Here is a 19,368-nt window from a genome sequence, read left to right on the forward strand (position 1 = left end):
ACAAACTGTACAACACAAGACTTTCAGGTTGTGTCTTGCTTGCACGCGAGAAGCCACTCCATTGATTACACATGGCAGGAAGTGAAGAACAATAAATAACTTTTATAGATCAGTGCTAAGTGCATTTTTAAAATGACGGGTGGCCTCACAGTGAGAGCCCCCCCCCCTCCTTCCTGAATCCTTTGCATCCGTTGTGCTCCAAAGCATATTGTTGTAAACTGTCTGCAGCTGGGGGTGAAAAACCAATCACAAAATTGAAGGGGGGGGGGGGGGGCTAAATTGGCAGAGAGACATATCCTGCACGCTGGAGCAGAGTCTGGATGCTACAAATATGAAGTAAATAAAAGGCTCCACATCCGCGTCAGTCTGGAGGACGTGAATGTAAATGTCGAAAATAGCAGTGGTGGAAAAGCAGACGTCGTCGTCAGTGTGGAAAACCCGACCCGAGACGAGATGGAAATGTGTAACGGGACTGTGACTGGAAGAATCCGGGGGAGAGATAGATAAATAATCGGGATGACTTGTTGGCTTCTCCGTGTTCCTTCCTACAAAACTCGGTTTCATCGTTTGGCTCGCCAGGAAGCACGGCGCACATTTGGCCTTCCCCATCTGCCACGGACAATCACAATGAAGCGCTTGTGCGCCTCCGGTCTGTGTCCTCTGTCCGCCCCGTGTCCACTTCCCCTTGAGCCACAGATGTTCCCAGCGCCTCCGGATAAGACTATGTTCAGTGTTCGCCGGTCTAAAAGTCTGAAAGGACCGTCTTTGATGGAGCCGTGATGCGTACTTTTTGGGACGCTTGTTCCATCCGTTCATAGTCAAATCTTTGTGAGAGGATCTGGGACGCAGGCGAGGGACGGGAAGTCCAAACAGGCCAGGGCGCCGGCGCCGGAAATAGTCAACAGTGGACAGTAGTGGAGGTCAGAGGTAAACAATCGCCCAAAGAACTGAAGGGAGGTGTGAAGAGAACGCACTGTACCCTCCTCTTTCGCTGGCAAGAGCATCAATCTCATCGAAGAAGACGATGGAGGGAGCGACGGCCCTCGCCTTCCGAAACACCTGCGAGCGTCGGCAACAATAGGAGGAGAGGAAAACAGGCCGTTAAGCAGGATCTTCAGAATGACCCCCCCCCCCCAGCACAAAACATATACAGGAAGAACAGCACTTATAATCGCGTCCGTCCTTTCCGGCAGCAGCTACAAATATTTACAATGCACACAAGTTCCGTTCAGACGGTCACGGCGGGGCAGGAAAGGACAGCGTGACAAGAAACCGATATAGAGCCGCCGGCGTCATCAGAAGACACGCACGCACCTCTCTCACGGCTCTTTCGGACTCTCCCACGTACTTGCTCAGCAATTCGGGACCCTAAAAAAAAAAAAAAGTCTGTTCAACGCCACGCGAGTGATTTTTAATTTTGCATCACAGCTGCAGACGGCGAGGCAGGAAGACCTGAGGTCGAGCTTCGTGGTCTCGGGCACCGACCTGTGGCTCCGTCGGTGGTGCAAAATCGCTTCAAAGTACTTTTTAGTGACGTCTAGTCTTTGTGTTCCTACAGGCAAATATTTCTGTGACTAAAAAAACGAAGCACCACTTTTGATTTGTTTTCAGATTGATAGCCTTTACGATAGCCGCTCAAACGACCGACGCCATCACCAGACGTATTTCGTGATACTTCTACTTCATTTTTCACCTCTGAATCCAAATGAGGCCTGAAGACATTTCTGCGAGTATTAACTTATCAAGTTATCGAAGTGCTGATAAATCATTAGTGAACCGAGGTGTACTGGAACCCAATATTACCGGTAGTTCTTGTTAATTAGCCTTAAACTTGTCTTGACTTTGTCTTATGGGACAACTGCTGCGAGGGAGTCATTCTATGACCTTGTGATGTTTCCTCAGGAATGGGAACAGCCAAGCGAAGCTGCATGTCGTCTTCAGATGCCAACAATTCTCACATTTAGCCAATCGCTTCTACCGCTGCCACTAATTTCGCTCTTCCGCCACCACCACTAACTACCAACCCATCCCTCTTCCTGTCTTCTGCTCCCCCCCCCCCCCCCCCCGTCACTCACAAGCAGATAAACATCCACTCAGCCCTCACAAGGACTTCCTCCTCTGCGATCCACCCTTTCAGCACCTCTGGTCCGACGGAGACAACGACACTTAACTCCCAGCCCCCCTTTGGTCTCCCGCTGTAAGTGTGGAGGTCGACTCATTACTCCCAGGTTCCTCTCTCTCTCTCTCCCTCTCTCTCCCTCCCCGGCAGAGCCGACGGATGGACATGACGGGTTTAAAACCGTTGACACTGCAGTGACATGAGCCGGGTGTGCGTTTGTGGCTGCGACGGGGAGGAAACTGAAATTGACAAGATGATAATAGGGCTTTTTCAGAGGAAACAGGCAGAGCCTTTAAGTGTCCGCATTTACATGTGGATAACATATCTATGTCAAAGCAACCGCTGCGCTGCAAAAACCTGATACTGTTATTGCAGATGCCGGACAGCGGCTGTCAGCAGGAGGGGCAGGATGTTTTTGACCCTTTTCGTGAAGGAGATGCGCTTCCTGGTGACTTCAGCGACGTCTTTGTTCACCGGGGCCGCGTAAAGCGACAATCATAACGCATTCTTGCCTTCAGCTGTTTATCCGGATGCATCGGGAAACAAGACGACGCTCGCCCCGAACGCAATGCAGTTGCAAAAATACATCCTTATTTCTTTGTGTGATGTGTTTTCTTGAACGTCCTTCCTTTGAGTCGGTCTTTGAACTGCATCATTTTAGCGTTAAATTCAATGAACATTGAAATAATTCAAAGTTTGTCTCCTAAAATCACGGCATCCGAAGCTGGACGTTCAACGAAACGCACGCCGGCGAGTCCCACCGAAGGCTTTATGACCCCCAGATGAGAGATCCTGTCGCGGTTTTTAGCGTCTCGCATGGCAACGGCTTTGAAAGCATCCACTGGTCAAAACTTCAACGGGCTGATCAATCAGTCTTTGTCAACCAGAACTGGGCGGGTAGAGGAAGGGGCGACGGAGCGGGTGGCAGAGAGGATGGGGTGATTGATGACGGGACAAAACACGGGGTCGGAGGTCAGGTAAAGAAGCTTTCTGCAGAGGAAGTTGGGGAGACGGACCCCCCTCCAGGTCGGCAGGAAAACATCCCCGTGACTACTTTGGCACCAAAGTGTGAAACATGTAGATGACTTGGTTGGTTCTTACCTTTTAAAAAAATATATAATATATATTTTGATGATATGATTGTTATATATATATAGCATATTGGAAATAACGCTTAAATTGTATTTAAAGTCTGAGGTCTGAGATTAAGTCAACAAATCATGGAGCTGATGACATCACCTCTGAAATCGCTGCTCCTAGCAGAGCCTGCATCATCTCTGCCGTATTCTATTCGAGTGGGTTTTTGGATCAACTCCCTTTTTCCATATTTATACCCCACTAAGTCCGCTGCACAGTTTCTGCCTATCACTCAGGTGGAATGTGATATGAAGACCTGAGCACCTGTATCGCATTATTTATTCATATTTATGAACACAAATCAAAACATAACTTCATGCGCTGCACACCAGACAAACAAACGTATGTTCTTTGATCCAGTCGAGGCAAGGAAAATAAAACACACGGCACAGTGAAACAGAACTATGGCTGAATGATGTAAACTCACTTTAATGGCCAGGAAGTTGAGACCGCTTTCGTTAGCCAGGGCTTTAGCGATCATGGTCTTGGAGCAGCCCGGGGGCCCATAGAGTAATACTCCTTTAGGTGGCTGGATCCCCATTCGGTTGAAGGCCTCGGGGTGCCTCAGGGGCCACTCCACGGCCTGCTTCAGTTTCAGCTTCACCTCCTCCATCCCGCCTACATCTGACCAGTGAACCTGAAAGGAGGAGACGCGGTAAAATCCACTGAAAAGGAGCTTTTATTTTTATAATGTCAGAAGTGTTTCCTTTCATTAAGATTTCAGTGCGTGTAGAAATACAACAGAGGGAATGACGAATGTAGTGGAACACACATTGAAATGTGAGGTCATAATTGTTTTGTTCATTATAATTTGAAACAGAACGTTGACCGTCACATGGGAACGATAAGGAGGGAATAAAATCTTTAAAAACAAAAGAAAAGAGTTAGATGAAGTCTTATGAAAGTCGTAGAAGAAATAGATGTACGACAGGAAGTAGACAGAAACAAAGGTCGATTTGGTAGAAGAAGAAGAATGCATCGTCTGTATGAGGCGGATCAACGAGTGCTCAGGTCCGGCAGACGGACCGGGACCGGTTCTTCTCAGAGCTCTCATCTATGGCAGCTTGAACACAAACACATGGCCAATAACGAATGCAGCAGACCAAACAAACACTGATTGCACGCTGATGTCACTGATTTCCTTATGTAACCCACACTGACCACCTTTTCAACTTTCTGATGGCCCGAATAAATGTGGGAGTTCTTTCAGGCTGATGATGGAGTCGGGCGGGTGTGTGGGGGGGGGGTCGAGAGACGGGGGGAGAATGAAATAGTTGGAAGGAGATGGAGGAACTGGGGGCTCCGGTTGAATCAGGGTGACTCTGGGACGGAGTGAACAACAACAGCTGTCTGTCTGACAAATGGAAGGAGGGAGGGAGGGAGGGAGGGAGGAGGGAGGAGGGAGGGAGGGAGTGAAGTGCAAACCCGGAGGAGATAAAGTAGATAAGAGAAGCCCTCGTCCAAAAACGTCTCCGTCCTCTCCCTCATCCTTCCTGTCTTCTTTCTTTTAAGCATCCATTATCCTCTCCCCATCTTCTTTTCCCACCTTCTGTCACTTTTTTTTAATCCACTTTAATGGCATCTTCCTCTGTTCTTATCCCTCCCATCTCCTGCACCGCAACCAACCCCCCCCCCCCCATCTTGGCTCGCTCTCGGAGTGCAGGAAACGAGCTAGAGATCCAGTCAAGCAGGAAGTCTAGAGCCTCGAATAGACCTATCGTCCAACAGAGGCTTATTCTAAAGGAGCGATCCCCTGATTTTTAGCACCTTCTATGGTCATCGGGGTAACTTCCAGTCGGGCTTTAGGGTATCTCTGAAACGGAGAGGGCAATTCAATGCTGGGAATCAGCGTATTCACACATTCTATATTAGCTCGTGTTGCTAAGGGTAGCGATCTTTATCGAGACTGCACTCTTTCTTGATTTAACGCTCACTATCACGCCATCGCTCCCTTAAATCCTACCTTTTAATGCCCCCCCCCCTCTATTACACTTCATCCTCTCCCTCCCTCCCTTCGGCCCCTTTTCCTGCTCTCCATCCCGAGGTAACACATCCCAGGCCACCGGCGCCGTCTCCGGGGAACGAAGCACCTAATGGAAACCTGGCGTCCGGCCACATACTGTAAATACCGAACAATTTATGGACAGCACCGAACAACGAGGGGGGGGGGGCAGGAAAGGAAGGAAATGAGAGGGGCGAGATGAGGAGATAGGGCAGGACATCATTTGAAGGCCCAGAGAAGAAGAAGACTAACATGAAACCAACTGAATAGAGATTAAAAAAAAGACGAGTAAAAGGCTCGTTGAGAGATAAACGGCGGAAACACAAGACGGATGAAGATGTTTGGAGACGGATAACCGGCCGGACCGACGATAGAGAGTGATACTGAAGCAGCTACAGGCCTCAGCGGGATAAAAGGCACTTTTCTTCTCCCGACATCTACCTGCTGTCATCAATCATTGGACGCAAGCCAACGTGGAAAACAGCGCGAGCTGTTTGTAGAGGTCACAATAAGACTTTTAGATTTCCATTATCGCTGCAGAATGACGATAAACGCGGCACCCGAGGACGCTCGGTTGGCTTTTAAACGGCATTTCTTTCGAGGGCTATTTACGATGCCGTGTGTCGTATTCAGGCCAGATTGATGAATCAAACAAAGTTGGACAATGCGATGAGGAATTCTGTGTTTGCTGCTCAGCGAGACGGACTGAAGACACAGATGTGGGAGTTTTCTAAAGATCAGCATCGAAAACGTCTTTCAACAACAATATTAATCGATTGCTCTGTTTAGACAATGAATGCAAACCTTTGAGGTTCAGGTTTAAGACGGAGATTAATAATTTGATCTTTCCCAGAATTCAATTTCATGGATAAAAGAGGCTTTGATCCATACTTCCAAATAATCTATAATTTTGATAGGACAAAGAAAATAAGACAAAAGTATGAACTTTAATTGTTTGCAGTTTTTTTTACTAGAAAAGTCTCATAATGTTCTAGTAATTCCAACTTTCCTCTTGGTATTCAACATTCAGTTCCTTCTGTGGGAGAGTCTCGCTGTTAACATACTAATAATACAAAAATACTGAACAACCTGTCAAGCAAATGTTGACATCCAAAAATAAATAACCGCTTAATTTAATCAAAACAAGCTAATGTGGGGGGGGGGGGGGGGTCTGAATTTTATGGATTTGGAAAAAAGTCTCTAAACAATGAAGTGCATTTCAAGGTTCTGAAATTTGAGATTCATGGTGAATACTTTGCAATCATTGAGCTGAAACATTGAGTCAGAGAAATGTAAAAAACAAAAACCTTGTTTTAATGTGGGAGGAGATCTTAAACCGTGATTTTGTGTTTCTTTTTAAACGAAGCCTCTGCAGACTTAATGGAGTCATTGTGAGAAATAAAATCAAGCCACATTACTTGCAAGGTGCTTTCTGTCACGAATGGGATGAGAAGGCAGCGCTTTGACTCACACCTTGCCATGCAGCATCCCCCCCCCCCCCCCCTCTACTTCCCTCCCTTCCTTTTCGTACGAGACCCGGTTATTATCTTTTACTGTTGTTTTCTGAACTTTACAAGAAGCCTCTGTTTTCTGAACTTTACAAGAAGCCTCTCAAGGTCTGGTCCTTTGATGGTGGTTGACGAGGGAGGGTGTGGGGGACCTCTAACACAAAAAAAAAAAGAAGAAGAAAGCGAAAAGGAAGAATCTTTCTGCAGCTGCCAGACGAAAATATTAAAGCCAGCCGCACGGTGGAAGATGATGTTAAATGTTTTATAAAGCAACGCCGCTTAAATAAGGATGTCTCTTCGTCACCAAACAAACAAAGGATTAAGAATGAACTTTCAATTTATCGGTGTGTAAATAGAACATAAATCATCAGGCAGAAAGCCGAGAGGGTTTCCAAAGAACTCGAGCGTGCGTTCACCGGCACCACTGGAAGTTTCTTATATAAAGTGGATTTGAAACAAATGTTTTCACTCATGTGGATATAATCAAGTCCGGGGCTTTGCGCTGGCCTTTCAGCTGAGCTGCGCTAGGGGGATAAAAAAAAAAAAGAGCGAGAGAGAGAGAGAATTCACTCCTCCGTTTCCAGGAACTGGGTGAGCTGAGTGCAGAGTGTTGCAGAGAGGGGGGGGGAGGTAGCAGAGACGTTTCTTCATCTTCTCTTCTCCTTCTTTTTTTTTGTAGTCGCTGGCAGGAACCGCGGCGACCCGATCTGCTTTCAATTACCGGTGGAGGATGATGTTAGCCCTCTTCCTGTCCGTTATGTCTTGCACATGCGAACTCCAAAACATCCTGGAGTCTTACCACTGTCCTCCCTTCCCTCCCTGCGCTCTCTCTCTCTCTCTCTCTCTCCATCCGCCGTAAGCAAACTGATTCATCTTCATTGCAGCGGCGCGTAAAATGGCGAGAACCCCCATTCCTGAAGCGTTGGGGATTCGGCGGTCCAAAGACGAGTTCAGGGACGGTCTGAATGCGCATCGGGGAGGCGCGGCCTGCTGTCGAGGGCTTTTTGAGTTTGTCTTGAGGTCATAAGTGGCGGTTTTGTTTTGGGTTGAAATTGGTTTTGTACTTTAAATGGAGCAAGGACTGCGTGAAACACGGCAGTCTGCCCCCCCCCCGCAGGGACACCGCGAGGTTCGACGTATCTGAGGCACAAATAGAGCAAAGAATCCCGAATGGATTCTGTAATTGAAGATGACGCCATAAATTAAGGAGGCGTGGCTCTTGAATTCACGCGTCTCTTGCGGCTTATAGTTTTCTGCCATGACCCGAGCGGTTTTATAACATCTCTATAATAAATCTGTGGACACTTCTAAATGCATAAACCTGATAAAACAGAGGAATTACTTCCATTCCCACTGCCAGTAGACAAATCGGCCCGTTTCCTCCTGCCTTCCGACGCGTCACAAGCAGCCGATGGTACCGTACACTTCATCAGACTGCTGAATCAACTAGAGGAACACTCAGCGGAGTGCATACCCTCGGCCAAGGTCCAACAGTACCTTTTAGATAAATTAAACCCCATCCAAATTCCTGCAAGATGTCTGCATCATCAAGATTGCAGTTCTTCGAGGTAAAGTGACAAGAAAGTCATGGCTCGACAACTTTATTCAGAATCCGTCAGATCCGTCAAGGAGTTTTGTAATCCCCCTAACAGACGGATAAATAAACGTTGGACTCGTCGGTGACTCCGGTTAGGGTTTCTGACCAAACGACGCTCAATCGCTGCTTGATTGAAGATGGATGGAAAAGTGTTTCCAACATCCGTGACTGCCGTGCCCGTCGCGGCATCACCCGTAAAACGGGTGAAGATTAGAGCCGTCCACCGTGGCGTTACGCCGACAGCACGTCCAAAAGGGAGCCCGCCAAAAAACTGCTGTCATCTGCAGATTCGTTCGTCCCAGGAACGAATCCGTTACCACTGGAGACAGAAGCCAGATGCTTGCGGGTGTTCGTTGTCTTTTTGTCGAGAGATTACGACGAAAGAACGAACAGAAAGTATATTTTTTCCCTCTCACTCTACCTCTTTAAACTTGAGCATCGCGAACTGAACAGAGATGATAATGAACTAGAAAAGCACTTTTTCTAGTTCATTGTGTGACACAAATCCAGATTCCTTCACGCCGCCTCCCGATCCTGTCCTGACTTTGGGAGCTACTGCAGCCTCCTGCCGTCCGTAGATCTCGTCTCATTTCTGGTTCACTCCAGGCTGAAACATTTAGATTGTGGTTGTGGCTCCAAAAAGCTTGAATCCCCTTCCCTTTGGACTTTAAAGCCCTGAAGACCTTTAGGACGCTGCTCTATCAAGGAGTTAGTACCCTTCACTCGACCGGCTGCATTTCCTTAACTCCCCTTGGTTAAAGTAATACAAAACACAAACACACTTAGGAGCCACACATCATCCCTCACAGCCTGGAACGCATAAATGTATGTCTTTTGTTTGAAGTTGTTTGAAGCAGGAGGGGAAATCCTCCCTCTCTCTTGTGCCTGCTCTACTTCCTCTACCCTACGTACCGTACATTTGGTCCGTGTTTGGTCCAGTGAGCTTTCACATTGATACGCACCGAACCAGGGTTCACTTGCAAGCGAACCGAGACCCACGTCTCCAGGCGGACTAGAGTTCACTTGTTTGATGCCGCACCAGAGTTCGGATGAATTGTCACACTCGCCCAAACGAAGAGGACTATCCGAGGAACAAACTCTGGTCCGTTAAAAGCGGACCAAACAGCCGAGTGTGAAAGCGACTTTAGTCCGTGACCGCAAACTCAGCAGGCAGCCCTTCATTCACTCTTACAAGCTCTTTCCAACACAGGAACTTTACGAGGGGTCCAGAAACCATCTCGAGAACTCTGGAGCCTCCGAAGAAGTGAAACCAGGAGTTAATGATGGTTCTTTGTCGCACTTTCTGGTGCCCTGTCTCTGCTCTTGGGCAGAGTTTACAGCAACAGAGCGGTTTCTGTACCTTAGGGACATCGATAGCGACCTCCCTCATGGCGCTTGGCTTCACAACGGTCATGGCCCACTGGAGGTCATGCAAGGTGACGGCCACCGTACCCTTCAGCCGCTGGTCGGACGTTTGGTGGACACCTCCAAGCGCTCGCCTCAGTGCACGCAAACCTGAGGAGAGAAGGTTCATCTGGTTGAATCTCTCAGGAAGGAGACCCCGAGAGCTAAAAGAGACGACTCTGATCTCATGTATTACATCAGAGAAGGTTAAAGGCTACAATTATTAAAATAAGTGAAGAAAAGACATGAAACTGGTGTTTGCGTACAGGAGAAAGAACCGTTAGCTTATTTGCGACATGAGGGTTTTAAATTCTAAAGCATCGGTTCGTTTTACTCAAAATATTCAGGCTTCTACACGTCGTGAATACAAATCTCAAAAATGAGCATTTTTAATCGGAGATAATAATTGAGCTTGCATTATAGCAGAGGAGAGAGAATGTGCAGAGGAAGGGAAGTTTAATTTAAGCACTTAAGCTTTGGAAAAACCTCATTCCAGAGGCTTCAACATCTGAACAAAGAACTTTATGAGAATTTAATGAATTAATTAATGCAGCATTTAGTGCATCAATGAATTAAAACCTGCGAAAAGTTAGGGTTCAACATCCTGGACATTTTCTTTGCAGGACATCAAGTATTTGTGGACAAGCGTCCTGTTAGAGAGACATGTAAGCATGCTGCCGGAACTTCCCTTCCTCTTTCTAGTCTCTCAAACACACTGTTCAGGTCGATGCCCCCCCCCGTTACAGGATCTCACTTCCAACGGCCATTCGAGTCCTTATCTCCGCCAGGGAAGGAATAAGAGATAGGCGAAGGGCCTTTATCTGCAGCAGAGGATGTTATTTCAAGTCTGGGGTGAGTGAGCTTGTGGCTTTGCCCAAAATAGTATCTCTGCCACAGAATCCGCTCTTCAGCAGAGGGAATCGGCCAGTCGGATCATTCGGGCAGGTCCGTCCGATTGCACCGTCGCATGCAATGATTATTAAACAGGCAGAAAAAGCGGCAAAGTGGAACGGCAAGAATCCAGAACATGCCATGTGTGTGTCAGATTGTGTCCGCTGTGCAAATGCCCCGTCAGCTTGTGTCCAGCTGTGCAACCCCCCCCCCCACAGGTGGAGGGACGAGTCTGATTTACAAGCTAAATGTGGACAGTGATTACTAGCTACAGAACCAGAGCTGGGTAGCAATACATAACACACACAAGCATTCTAAATGTGCACACACGTCTCAGACACACACTCTCGGATTCATCTTCTGAGCTATAAGGGGGGGGGGGGGGGTGCGGTCCAGGGCTGGGGGCCCCGGAGCAGACGGGAGGGGATTTACGATCAGACATGACTGCATCCTGTTTATATTTCCATGACTCTTCCAAATAGGCAAGTGGGGGAAGAGAAGAAGTGAAGAAGAGGAGGAGAAGCAAATAATGGAAGGTGATTTGTCTTCTGCGAGCTCACCGAGCCGAGGTCAACGTGTTCCCCAGTCCCGGTGTACAATATCTCCTTCGCCTCCTCCCCCCCAGAGGTTTGAACATCCCGTCATTCCACCTGGCCGGCGCTCCAGCTCCTCATCTGCGTTCACGCTTTAGCCCGCCGCCGCTCAGACTGGCACGAAAACATCTGGTCCGAGGGGAAGGGACACGGCGAGGAGAGGAAGGACGTGGAAGGTAGCTGGGGCGAGGAGGAGAGGAGGAGCGGTACGTACGAACCCTTCAGCCACCGGCTGCCGCAGAAAGCCCGGGTTCTGTTCAGGTTCTGGAACTTTTAAGATACTTTTCAAACATCTGAAGAAAGCAAGACCCTTCCTCCTCATAAATCTAATTTAGTTTGGAACACGGTGAGGCACCGTCCAGGAAGGAACTCCGTTCAGCATAATTCTGTAGAAACTGCAGAACGTATGACTAAAAGCATCGTGGGGGGGGGGGGGGGGGGCATTCTCTCCCTCCTGAGGACTCTTGGCCGACTCCGAGCATACATTCTATGAAAACATCCGATGAGAAGGGAGATAGGAAAAAAAAGAAAAAGGGCAGCACAACATGATTTAATCTGAACCTTATGTGGACTCACTCCCCCCCCCCCCCCCCCCCCCCTCTCCAGAATGCTTACAATTCGCCAGAGACCAGTGGACACCGAGACAAAGCGGGGCCCACTAAATGTACAGGAATGCACACCCCGGGACCCGACGAGGTACGGAGGAGTTGGGAGGACTGGATCGCAGAGGAGAGCAGCTATTTGGGGGGGGGGGTCTTAATTACGAGGGATCAAAACTAAACTCCCCACAAATCAAGGCCTGCTCCTCGGGGTCACGTCCGCTGACCCCTCGCACCGTCGTTACAAAAGGCAATGCCCTGCAAACAAAAGCACGTTCGATCAGCAAGGGAAACTAGACGATCCAGATGTGCAGATTCTCCCCCTGCTGGGAAGCTCCAAGGTTACATCCTTGCAATTTGTGTTTCAAACTAGAATATGCTTTTATTTTTCTAAAAACAAAACAAAACTGGGGATGAAACCAGCTGGACTGTTTTCAGTTTAGCAGCGAGGAGAACAAACAGGCGGAGAGACGTTGAGAGGAAACTCAGCGCAACGCAGGAACCCGCAGAGAGGAGCAGCGAGACACCAAAACGACGCTCCAGGATGCAGCTGGAGCGACGCCCGGGTCCAGAAAGGTGCGTCCGAAGACTAGGAGTCCGTCTGCGCGTCAGGCTGAGGCAGCGGGCGCAGCGGCCGGAGCCACGGCCCCCAGGTGGCGCTGTCCTCGCGTGAATCGTGAAATACTTTTGTCATGAGATAATCACAAAAACCGCAGGAAGGTTTTCATTCCTCTCCGGGCTTCCGGAACACCCGGTTGCACCTGCGTGTACAAGAACCGGCATCTGTTCCTGGAGCTGAGGGGCCGCGCACGCACGCACGCGCACACACACGCACGCACACACACGCACGCGCACACACACACACACACACAACACACACGCACACACACACGCACACACACACACACACCGTGAAGACTCCAAACATTCAGAGAACGTGTGCAGGCGTACGCACATGAACACACACACACACGCACGCGCACACACGCACGCGCACAGCTGTCACCGGGTGAAGATAAGTGAGATAAGGGTTAAGCAGCACATTTCCGGCCTCAAATAAAGTTCACGTTCTGATCCGGCTGATATTTACGTGGCTTTAGAAGGAGCGGCGGGTCGGAACGCTGCTTTATGAGGGAACGCAGCCGCTGTTTGGGGGTTCGGCCCGCCAAACGCATGAAACACGGCTCGTTCTAAAACGTTCCGCATGAAACACGGGTCGTTCTAAGACGTTCCGCATGAAACACGGCTCGTTCTAAACGTTCCGCATGAAACACGGCTCGTTCTAAAATGTTCTGCATGAAACACGGACCGTTCTAAAACGTTCTGCATGAAACACGGATCGTTCTAAAACGTTCTGCATGAAACATGGATCGTTCTAAAACGTTCTGCATGAAACACGGCTCGTTCTAAAACGTTCTGCATGAAACACGGCTCGTTCTAAACGTTCTGCATGAAACACGGCTCGTTCTAAGACGTTCTGCATGAAACACGGCTCGTTCTAAAACGTTCCGCATGAAACACGGCTCGTTCTAAACGTTCCGCATGAAACACGGCTCGTTCTAAAACGTTCCGCATGAAACACGGGTCGTTCTAAAACGTTCTGCCATGAAACACGGCTCGTTCTAAAACGTTCTGCATGAAACACGGATCGTTCTAAAACGTTCTGCATGAAACACGGATCGTTCTAAGACGTTCTGCATGAAACACGGCTCGTTCTAAGACGTTCTGCATAAAACACGGCTCGTTCTAAGACGTTCCGCATGAAACACGGCTCGTTCTAAAACGTTCTGCATGGAGAAACAAGGAGAAAGGCCTGAAGAGGCATTTAAATCAGTACATCTGGATGGACGATCTGTCCTACTGCAATCTAATATCTGACCACTAGAGGTCCTCGTTTAGGATTACACTACAAATACCAGTACCGGTAGGTTTGAACTGGGTCCAGACTTTTTCCTCCTGCAGACTAGAGAAGCAGATCAAAGACTATTTATTTCCAGACATGATAGAAAACTAAATCAGAATTTCGTAACACAGCAAGTGTGAATTCAGATTTTCCAAAATTCTGATGAAATTTCTGATTGGCTATTCTGAGAATTTAGAATCATGATTATCGCCAGAAGATCATCCAAAAACGATATTTTTCTCCAGCTCATTAAAGGAAGACCGCCTGAACTTGAATCTGCTCCGCGCGTGATATTAAATGCAGATTTTCATCATTTGCGGTGGGGGGGGGGGGGGGGTTCAAAAGGAATGTCAGCTGACCCTCATGAAACGCTTTAATTGATCTGGAACGAGCACGCCAGAGGAGCTGATCCGTGATCGGCTCTGATTAAGTGCTGATTACAACGAAGATCTGTCATCAAGACGTCTGGAGCGCCGCACAACTCAAACCGGACAAACAAAAGGTTCCCCAATTACATAACCGCACGCGCACACACACACACACGCGCACGCGCACACGCAAACACACACGCACAGGCAAACACACACGCACACAGGCAAACACACACGCGCACAGGCAAACACACACGCACACAGGCAAACACACGCGCACACACACACACACGCACAGGCAAACACACGCACGCACACACGAGCGCACACGCACACACACGGCTTCTGCCTTCCTCCAGAGATTACACGTCTTCCTCCCGCTGAGCCTTTCTATTGCAGGGTGGTGTTGTGCAAACAGGAAGTGATGTCATCATGCAGCTGCGTAAGGTTGGAGACGCTTGTGTGTGACCCTCGCGTGCTGCAGCCGATGCAAAAAAAAAATCAGGAAGTGGTGCGCATACGTCTACGTCTATATACCCCCCCCACCGCTCATTGTTACCGTGGCAGCAGCAGGAAACAACTGTGGGTCCTACTTGGTATTTTTGAGTTCCTTTAAAAGAAAGAAGGAAACAACAGGCATGGACCTCGGGGGGGTGCGGGGGGGTCTGTTGTGTTTTATTTCATGCGAGTGGCGGCGTGTCGCCCTCCACGCACTCTGATCTAAATATAGATCCTAATTTTGGATATCGAGAGTTTCATCTTTGAAAGTGCACAACCTCTCGAGATATTTTGCAGATAGACAAACGTGGGCGACCACCTGACCCCCCCCCCCCCCCCCCCCCCCCGATTGGCAGAGGTCAGCGGGGGGGCGGCTCTGCAGACAGTCAATCAAAGCTCCTCGCTTCCACGCGGCAGCCCGGAAATGCAATACGCCACGTACCCGAGACACCGGGACCACCCAGGGGACGCGGGGGGGGGGTCGCACCCGGAAAAACAAACGCTCACGTGCTCACGCGTTCACACCCACAGCCGTGCACAGCCCCACACACACACACACGCGCCGTCAATAAGCCAGGATGTGAGGCGGATCGGTTTGAGGAATCAGAGGCGAGGGGTGGCAGCGGTGGTTTCAGCGGTTTCGCTGGCGAGGATCCGGAAACCACAGAAACGCCCAAACATCAAAGGACGGCTGACCCTCGCCGTTCCGGCGGGCTGCAGGAGCACCAGACCCCCCCCCCCCCCCGAGGCTGCTGAACTCCTTCGTGTTCCAGGACAGACGTGTCTGAAGCTAAAGGCCTCGCCGTCGGAGCCATTACTCCATTACTTGCCTGCTTCTTTGCAGACGGCCGCGAGGTCGGCTCCGACGTATCCGTGGGCGCCACCGGCCAGCTGCGTCAGTTCGTCCGTGGCGGCGCTGCACGGCACGAGACTCAGCTGCTTCTGCAGAATGTCCGCGCGCTCCGCGGCGCCGGGCACGCCGACCTGCGAGCGTCAGGCGGGCAGGAAGACGGGATTCATCCAGACGAACGTCAGCATCTTCCACTTTTGTGCTTTTGAGAACGCACCTCAAGCTCCCTGTCGAAGCGTCCCGGTCGGCGCAGGGCGGGGTCGAGTGCGTGGGGCCGGTTCGTGGCCCCCAAGACCAGCAGTTGACCCGAGTGACCTTCCTGGAAGAAACGGAGAGATCAGCCTCGTAAATCAAATCCCATCACGCACCGCCGTGCACGTCTGGGAGAGACGTGCACGGCCTGCCTTTCAAAACTATAGCAAGGGGGGGGGGGGGCAGGAAGTGCTCGCTCGCCGCAGGCGTGATCATCATCGAGGAGGCTTACGGATCCCATCCCGTCCATCAGCGTCAGGAGAGAAGCCACCACTCGTTTCTCCACCTCATTCTGAGCGCCCTCCCTCTTCGGGCCCAAAGCGTCCAGCTCGTCGATGAAGATGATCGCGGGCCGCCTGGAGATCAAAGGGAAGCGTGAGAAACGGCGGGCAGCGGACGGTGGCCAAACAAACGGCGTTTGTCAGATCAGTAAATGAAATAAAGCTTTACATCTGGGAGTGCGGCTCCGTGTCTCTCTCTGTGTGACGCTTCAGAGCGAACAGGAGTCGACATCTTACATTTATTACGCATGAAAAGCGAAACAGAAAGAAACCCGTCAGCGTTACGAGAGGCGCTCCGGGTCGGAGGTCGTTTCAGCGTTCACCTCCGAGACGCCTCGGTGAAGATCTGCCTCAGCCTCGCTTCCGTTTCCCCGTAGAACCTGCAGAAACGTGAACCGACAGATCTGGTTTATCACGCAGGCCTGCTGCCTGCTCCGACCCCCCCCCCCCCCCCTCTTCCCGATATGACCGTACTTGCTCATGATTTCTGGGCCGTTGATCACGGTCATGTGGGCTCCGATCTCATTGGCTATGGCCCGTCCAATCATCGTCTTCCCTGTGCCGGGGGGACCATACAGAAGTACCCCTCGGGTCGGCGGTATCCCTGCAGGGAAAACAGTCAGATCCGAAATGTTTACTCTTCATTTGGTGAGCTAGTGATCTCATATGTCCTATCTGGCACACCGTAGTTTGAGAACAGCTCAGGATGCTTCAAAGGAAGCTCAATTGTCTCTCTGATGACATCCAACTGGCTGCTGAGCCCGCCAATCATGCTGTATGTGACCTTTGACCTGGTGTCCTTCTCATCTGGATCCTCTCTTCCGATGAAACTGACTTTGGTGGCGCAGGAGAGGCAGTAGAAGATGTCAGTACTCTGAGCGCCACCAGAGGGCGCTGTGGGGAGGTCCTCTGCCCTCTCAGGGAGGACCGAGCGCTCCGGACTGAGAGCATCCTCTGCTGACCCCACAGGAGGATCCAGGGGGTCAAAGAGGGGAGCGATGGGAGCAGGGGACGAGGAGAGGCGGGGGAGATCGGCCGGTCGGAGCGGGGTGCTCGCCGCAGGCTCCGCGGGCGTGACCGGCGTGCCGGCGTCATCAACGGCGAGCGAGCTGAACTGCAGGGAGAGGTCGGCTGACGTGGAGTCCGTCACGGAGGACTCCTCCATGTCAGGGCCCAGTCCTGGGGGAGGAGTCTGTCTGCGGAGGGTCACGCCGTCCTCTCCTCTCAGGATCTCCACCCGGAGACTGCAAGATCGGCCGAAGTAAGTCAGGGAGATGACGTTTCCTGGCAAAATGACGGTCCCAACTGGCAAAGAGGGGGAAAGAAGAAAAGAAAACAGTCGTTATTCCATCAGAGGAAACACAGCAGCCATGGAATTAGACATAAACAACAATTAAAACCAGGAAACGATATTCCGTTTTCTCCAGACAGAGTAAAAGCAGGTCTTCAACTCTAACGTGTGTGGGTGACTGGTAAAGGGGCGGGAAGAAGAAAAGAATAATGCAGTAAATGTAAAAAGAATCAAACACTTCCTGCCGTCTCACCCATAGAACACAGAAGGAAGCTCTTGAACTCATCAGTTTCTAGCGTGGCGTCTTTTGACCTGCAAGAAAGTCAGGCGTACGCATTCTTTTAAAAGACGCAGAAACACAACAGAAAACACACATCAAAGCCTTTACTTTACACATAACGATGGATTTTATTACAAATTATAAAACTACATCTGTGAAAAAGCTAACTAAAATCAGAAGAAAATATTATTGATAATGTACGGTTTGGCATTTCAGCTGCAGTTCCCAGATGCGACCAGCAGATGGCAGCATCGAGCTACGATATGATGCGGCAACGTTTTTGCATCGATTCATTTTTAAATGTTTATGAACGCTATGTTTGTGCATTTCCCTACAGTAGTGACTTTTTCTGATTTTTCTAACTTATAAAACACGAGAGCATCAATAATTAATCACGTGATTCTGTCAGGATTAGATGGCATTCATCTTTGTGCGGCTGATGGATCAGATGGCGGTTACCTGCTAGAGAGGACCGCCTCCTCAGCCTGAAGCACGGGACCCGTGATTGGCTGCAGCAGCGCCTCCTGCCCTGACTTCACCTTGAGGTTTTTCTGAGCACATTTTTGAAGCCCAACCTTTCCGGCAGGGAAGGAGGCGACCGGCCATCCGACACACACCTAGCGAGACAGACATGAAAAGACCTTCAAAGCCGCACCCGAGAACCTCCACTCAAGTTTAACGTCCCGTAACATCAAACATCTCATCCGTAAATCTTCAGACATTTAAATGCAAAGATATCCGGCTTCCCGATTGAGCCGAAGAAACCGGAAAACACACCTCCTGCCGTCCCGACGGACTCGTCAACAGAACCGGCCTCCCGATGGAAGCGCCGGCCGACTTCATGGAACTCAGGCTCAGTTGGGCCAAAGATGTTCTGCAGCATTTCGGTGTTCTGTCATCAGCTGTGAAGGAAAGAAACGATTGTTCAAGAGTTCACGTACATTTCATTGTCGAAGATTCATATCGCAGGAACCAGAATTTTATAAACTTCACCATCAAATCAGTCACATTTTATGGTCCTATTTTCAGGATGTAAGATTTTTTTTATTATTAAGTCTCACAGGTTTTCTATGATAAATGAATTGTTTATGAGACATGGTCCAGGTATCGTCCTCTGTGAGGGAATTAAACATTTCAGTTCAAGCTTCTTAATCCTATTGCAGTAATTTTAATGTCACAATTCTACAAAAAAAGTAGATGTGCCTTCATTTATGTCTATTGTTATTATTATTTATTTCCACAGGTAGAAACAGCATCCAGTAGCGTTGCCAAGAGCAACGCGAATCACGTCATCAGCATCTCCCATCCTCATACTCCAAGTCGGTCGATAATATTTACGCGTTGCATCCAATCGACGCGTCGAAGCTTTAGCCAATCAGTGTCTTTCTTACCTTTATCAATGAAATCGATGATAGTGAATGAGTTTAAGCGTCCGTCGTGGCCGGACGTTTGCAGGTCAGATTGGTTCGAGCCCCCCCTCGGTGACAGTGAACTATCCCCTTCGCTGGCTCTCTTTGATTTGTTCTTATTCTTCTTTGAAGACATTTTAACGGTGAAATTCTCCACGCGGAAGCGCCGACATGTGTAAACACGGAGCGCCGCCGTGAACTTCCTGTTTCAGTTTTAGCCCCGCCTCCTTCTACCGTAAACTTCCTGGTTCAACTTTAGTCCCGCCTCCTTCTTCCGTAAACTTTAAATTTAGCATAAAACGCAAAAGAAAAAATTGTTGGCATCTAATACTGGCGTCGTAAAATTACGTTTAAAATATTAGTTAGCTAAACTGTAGCTCGAG

General features: G+C 49.5%; 1 protein-coding gene across 1 annotated transcript in view; it reads right to left on the bottom strand.

Annotated features, from left to right (window-relative positions):
• The window catches only part of afg2a (AFG2 AAA ATPase homolog A), a 67,261-nt gene extending 48,140 nt beyond the window's left edge, over positions 1-19,121 (bottom strand). The window contains exons 1-14 of the mRNA XM_068740646.1: positions 18,968-19,121; positions 18,354-18,478; positions 18,036-18,193; positions 17,550-17,608; positions 16,690-17,310; positions 16,480-16,609; positions 16,329-16,385; positions 15,957-16,080; positions 15,690-15,791; positions 15,453-15,606; positions 9,724-9,878; positions 3,684-3,893; positions 1,315-1,368; positions 980-1,059 (exon numbers count right to left, since the gene is read on the bottom strand). Of these exons, the coding sequence (XP_068596747.1) occupies positions 980-1,059; positions 1,315-1,368; positions 3,684-3,893; positions 9,724-9,878; positions 15,453-15,606; positions 15,690-15,791; positions 15,957-16,080; positions 16,329-16,385; positions 16,480-16,609; positions 16,690-17,310; positions 17,550-17,608; positions 18,036-18,193; positions 18,354-18,478; positions 18,968-19,121 (2,183 nt within the window). The remainder of the gene's footprint in view (positions 1-979; positions 1,060-1,314; positions 1,369-3,683; positions 3,894-9,723; positions 9,879-15,452; positions 15,607-15,689; positions 15,792-15,956; positions 16,081-16,328; positions 16,386-16,479; positions 16,610-16,689; positions 17,311-17,549; positions 17,609-18,035; positions 18,194-18,353; positions 18,479-18,967) is intronic.
• Between the last annotated feature and the right edge of the window lie 247 nt (positions 19,122-19,368).

The sequence above is a fragment of the Brachionichthys hirsutus genome, chromosome 6, assembly GCF_040956055.1.
Source record: "Brachionichthys hirsutus isolate HB-005 chromosome 6, CSIRO-AGI_Bhir_v1, whole genome shotgun sequence".
In the NCBI taxonomy this organism is placed as follows: domain Eukaryota; kingdom Metazoa; phylum Chordata; class Actinopteri; order Lophiiformes; family Brachionichthyidae; genus Brachionichthys; species Brachionichthys hirsutus.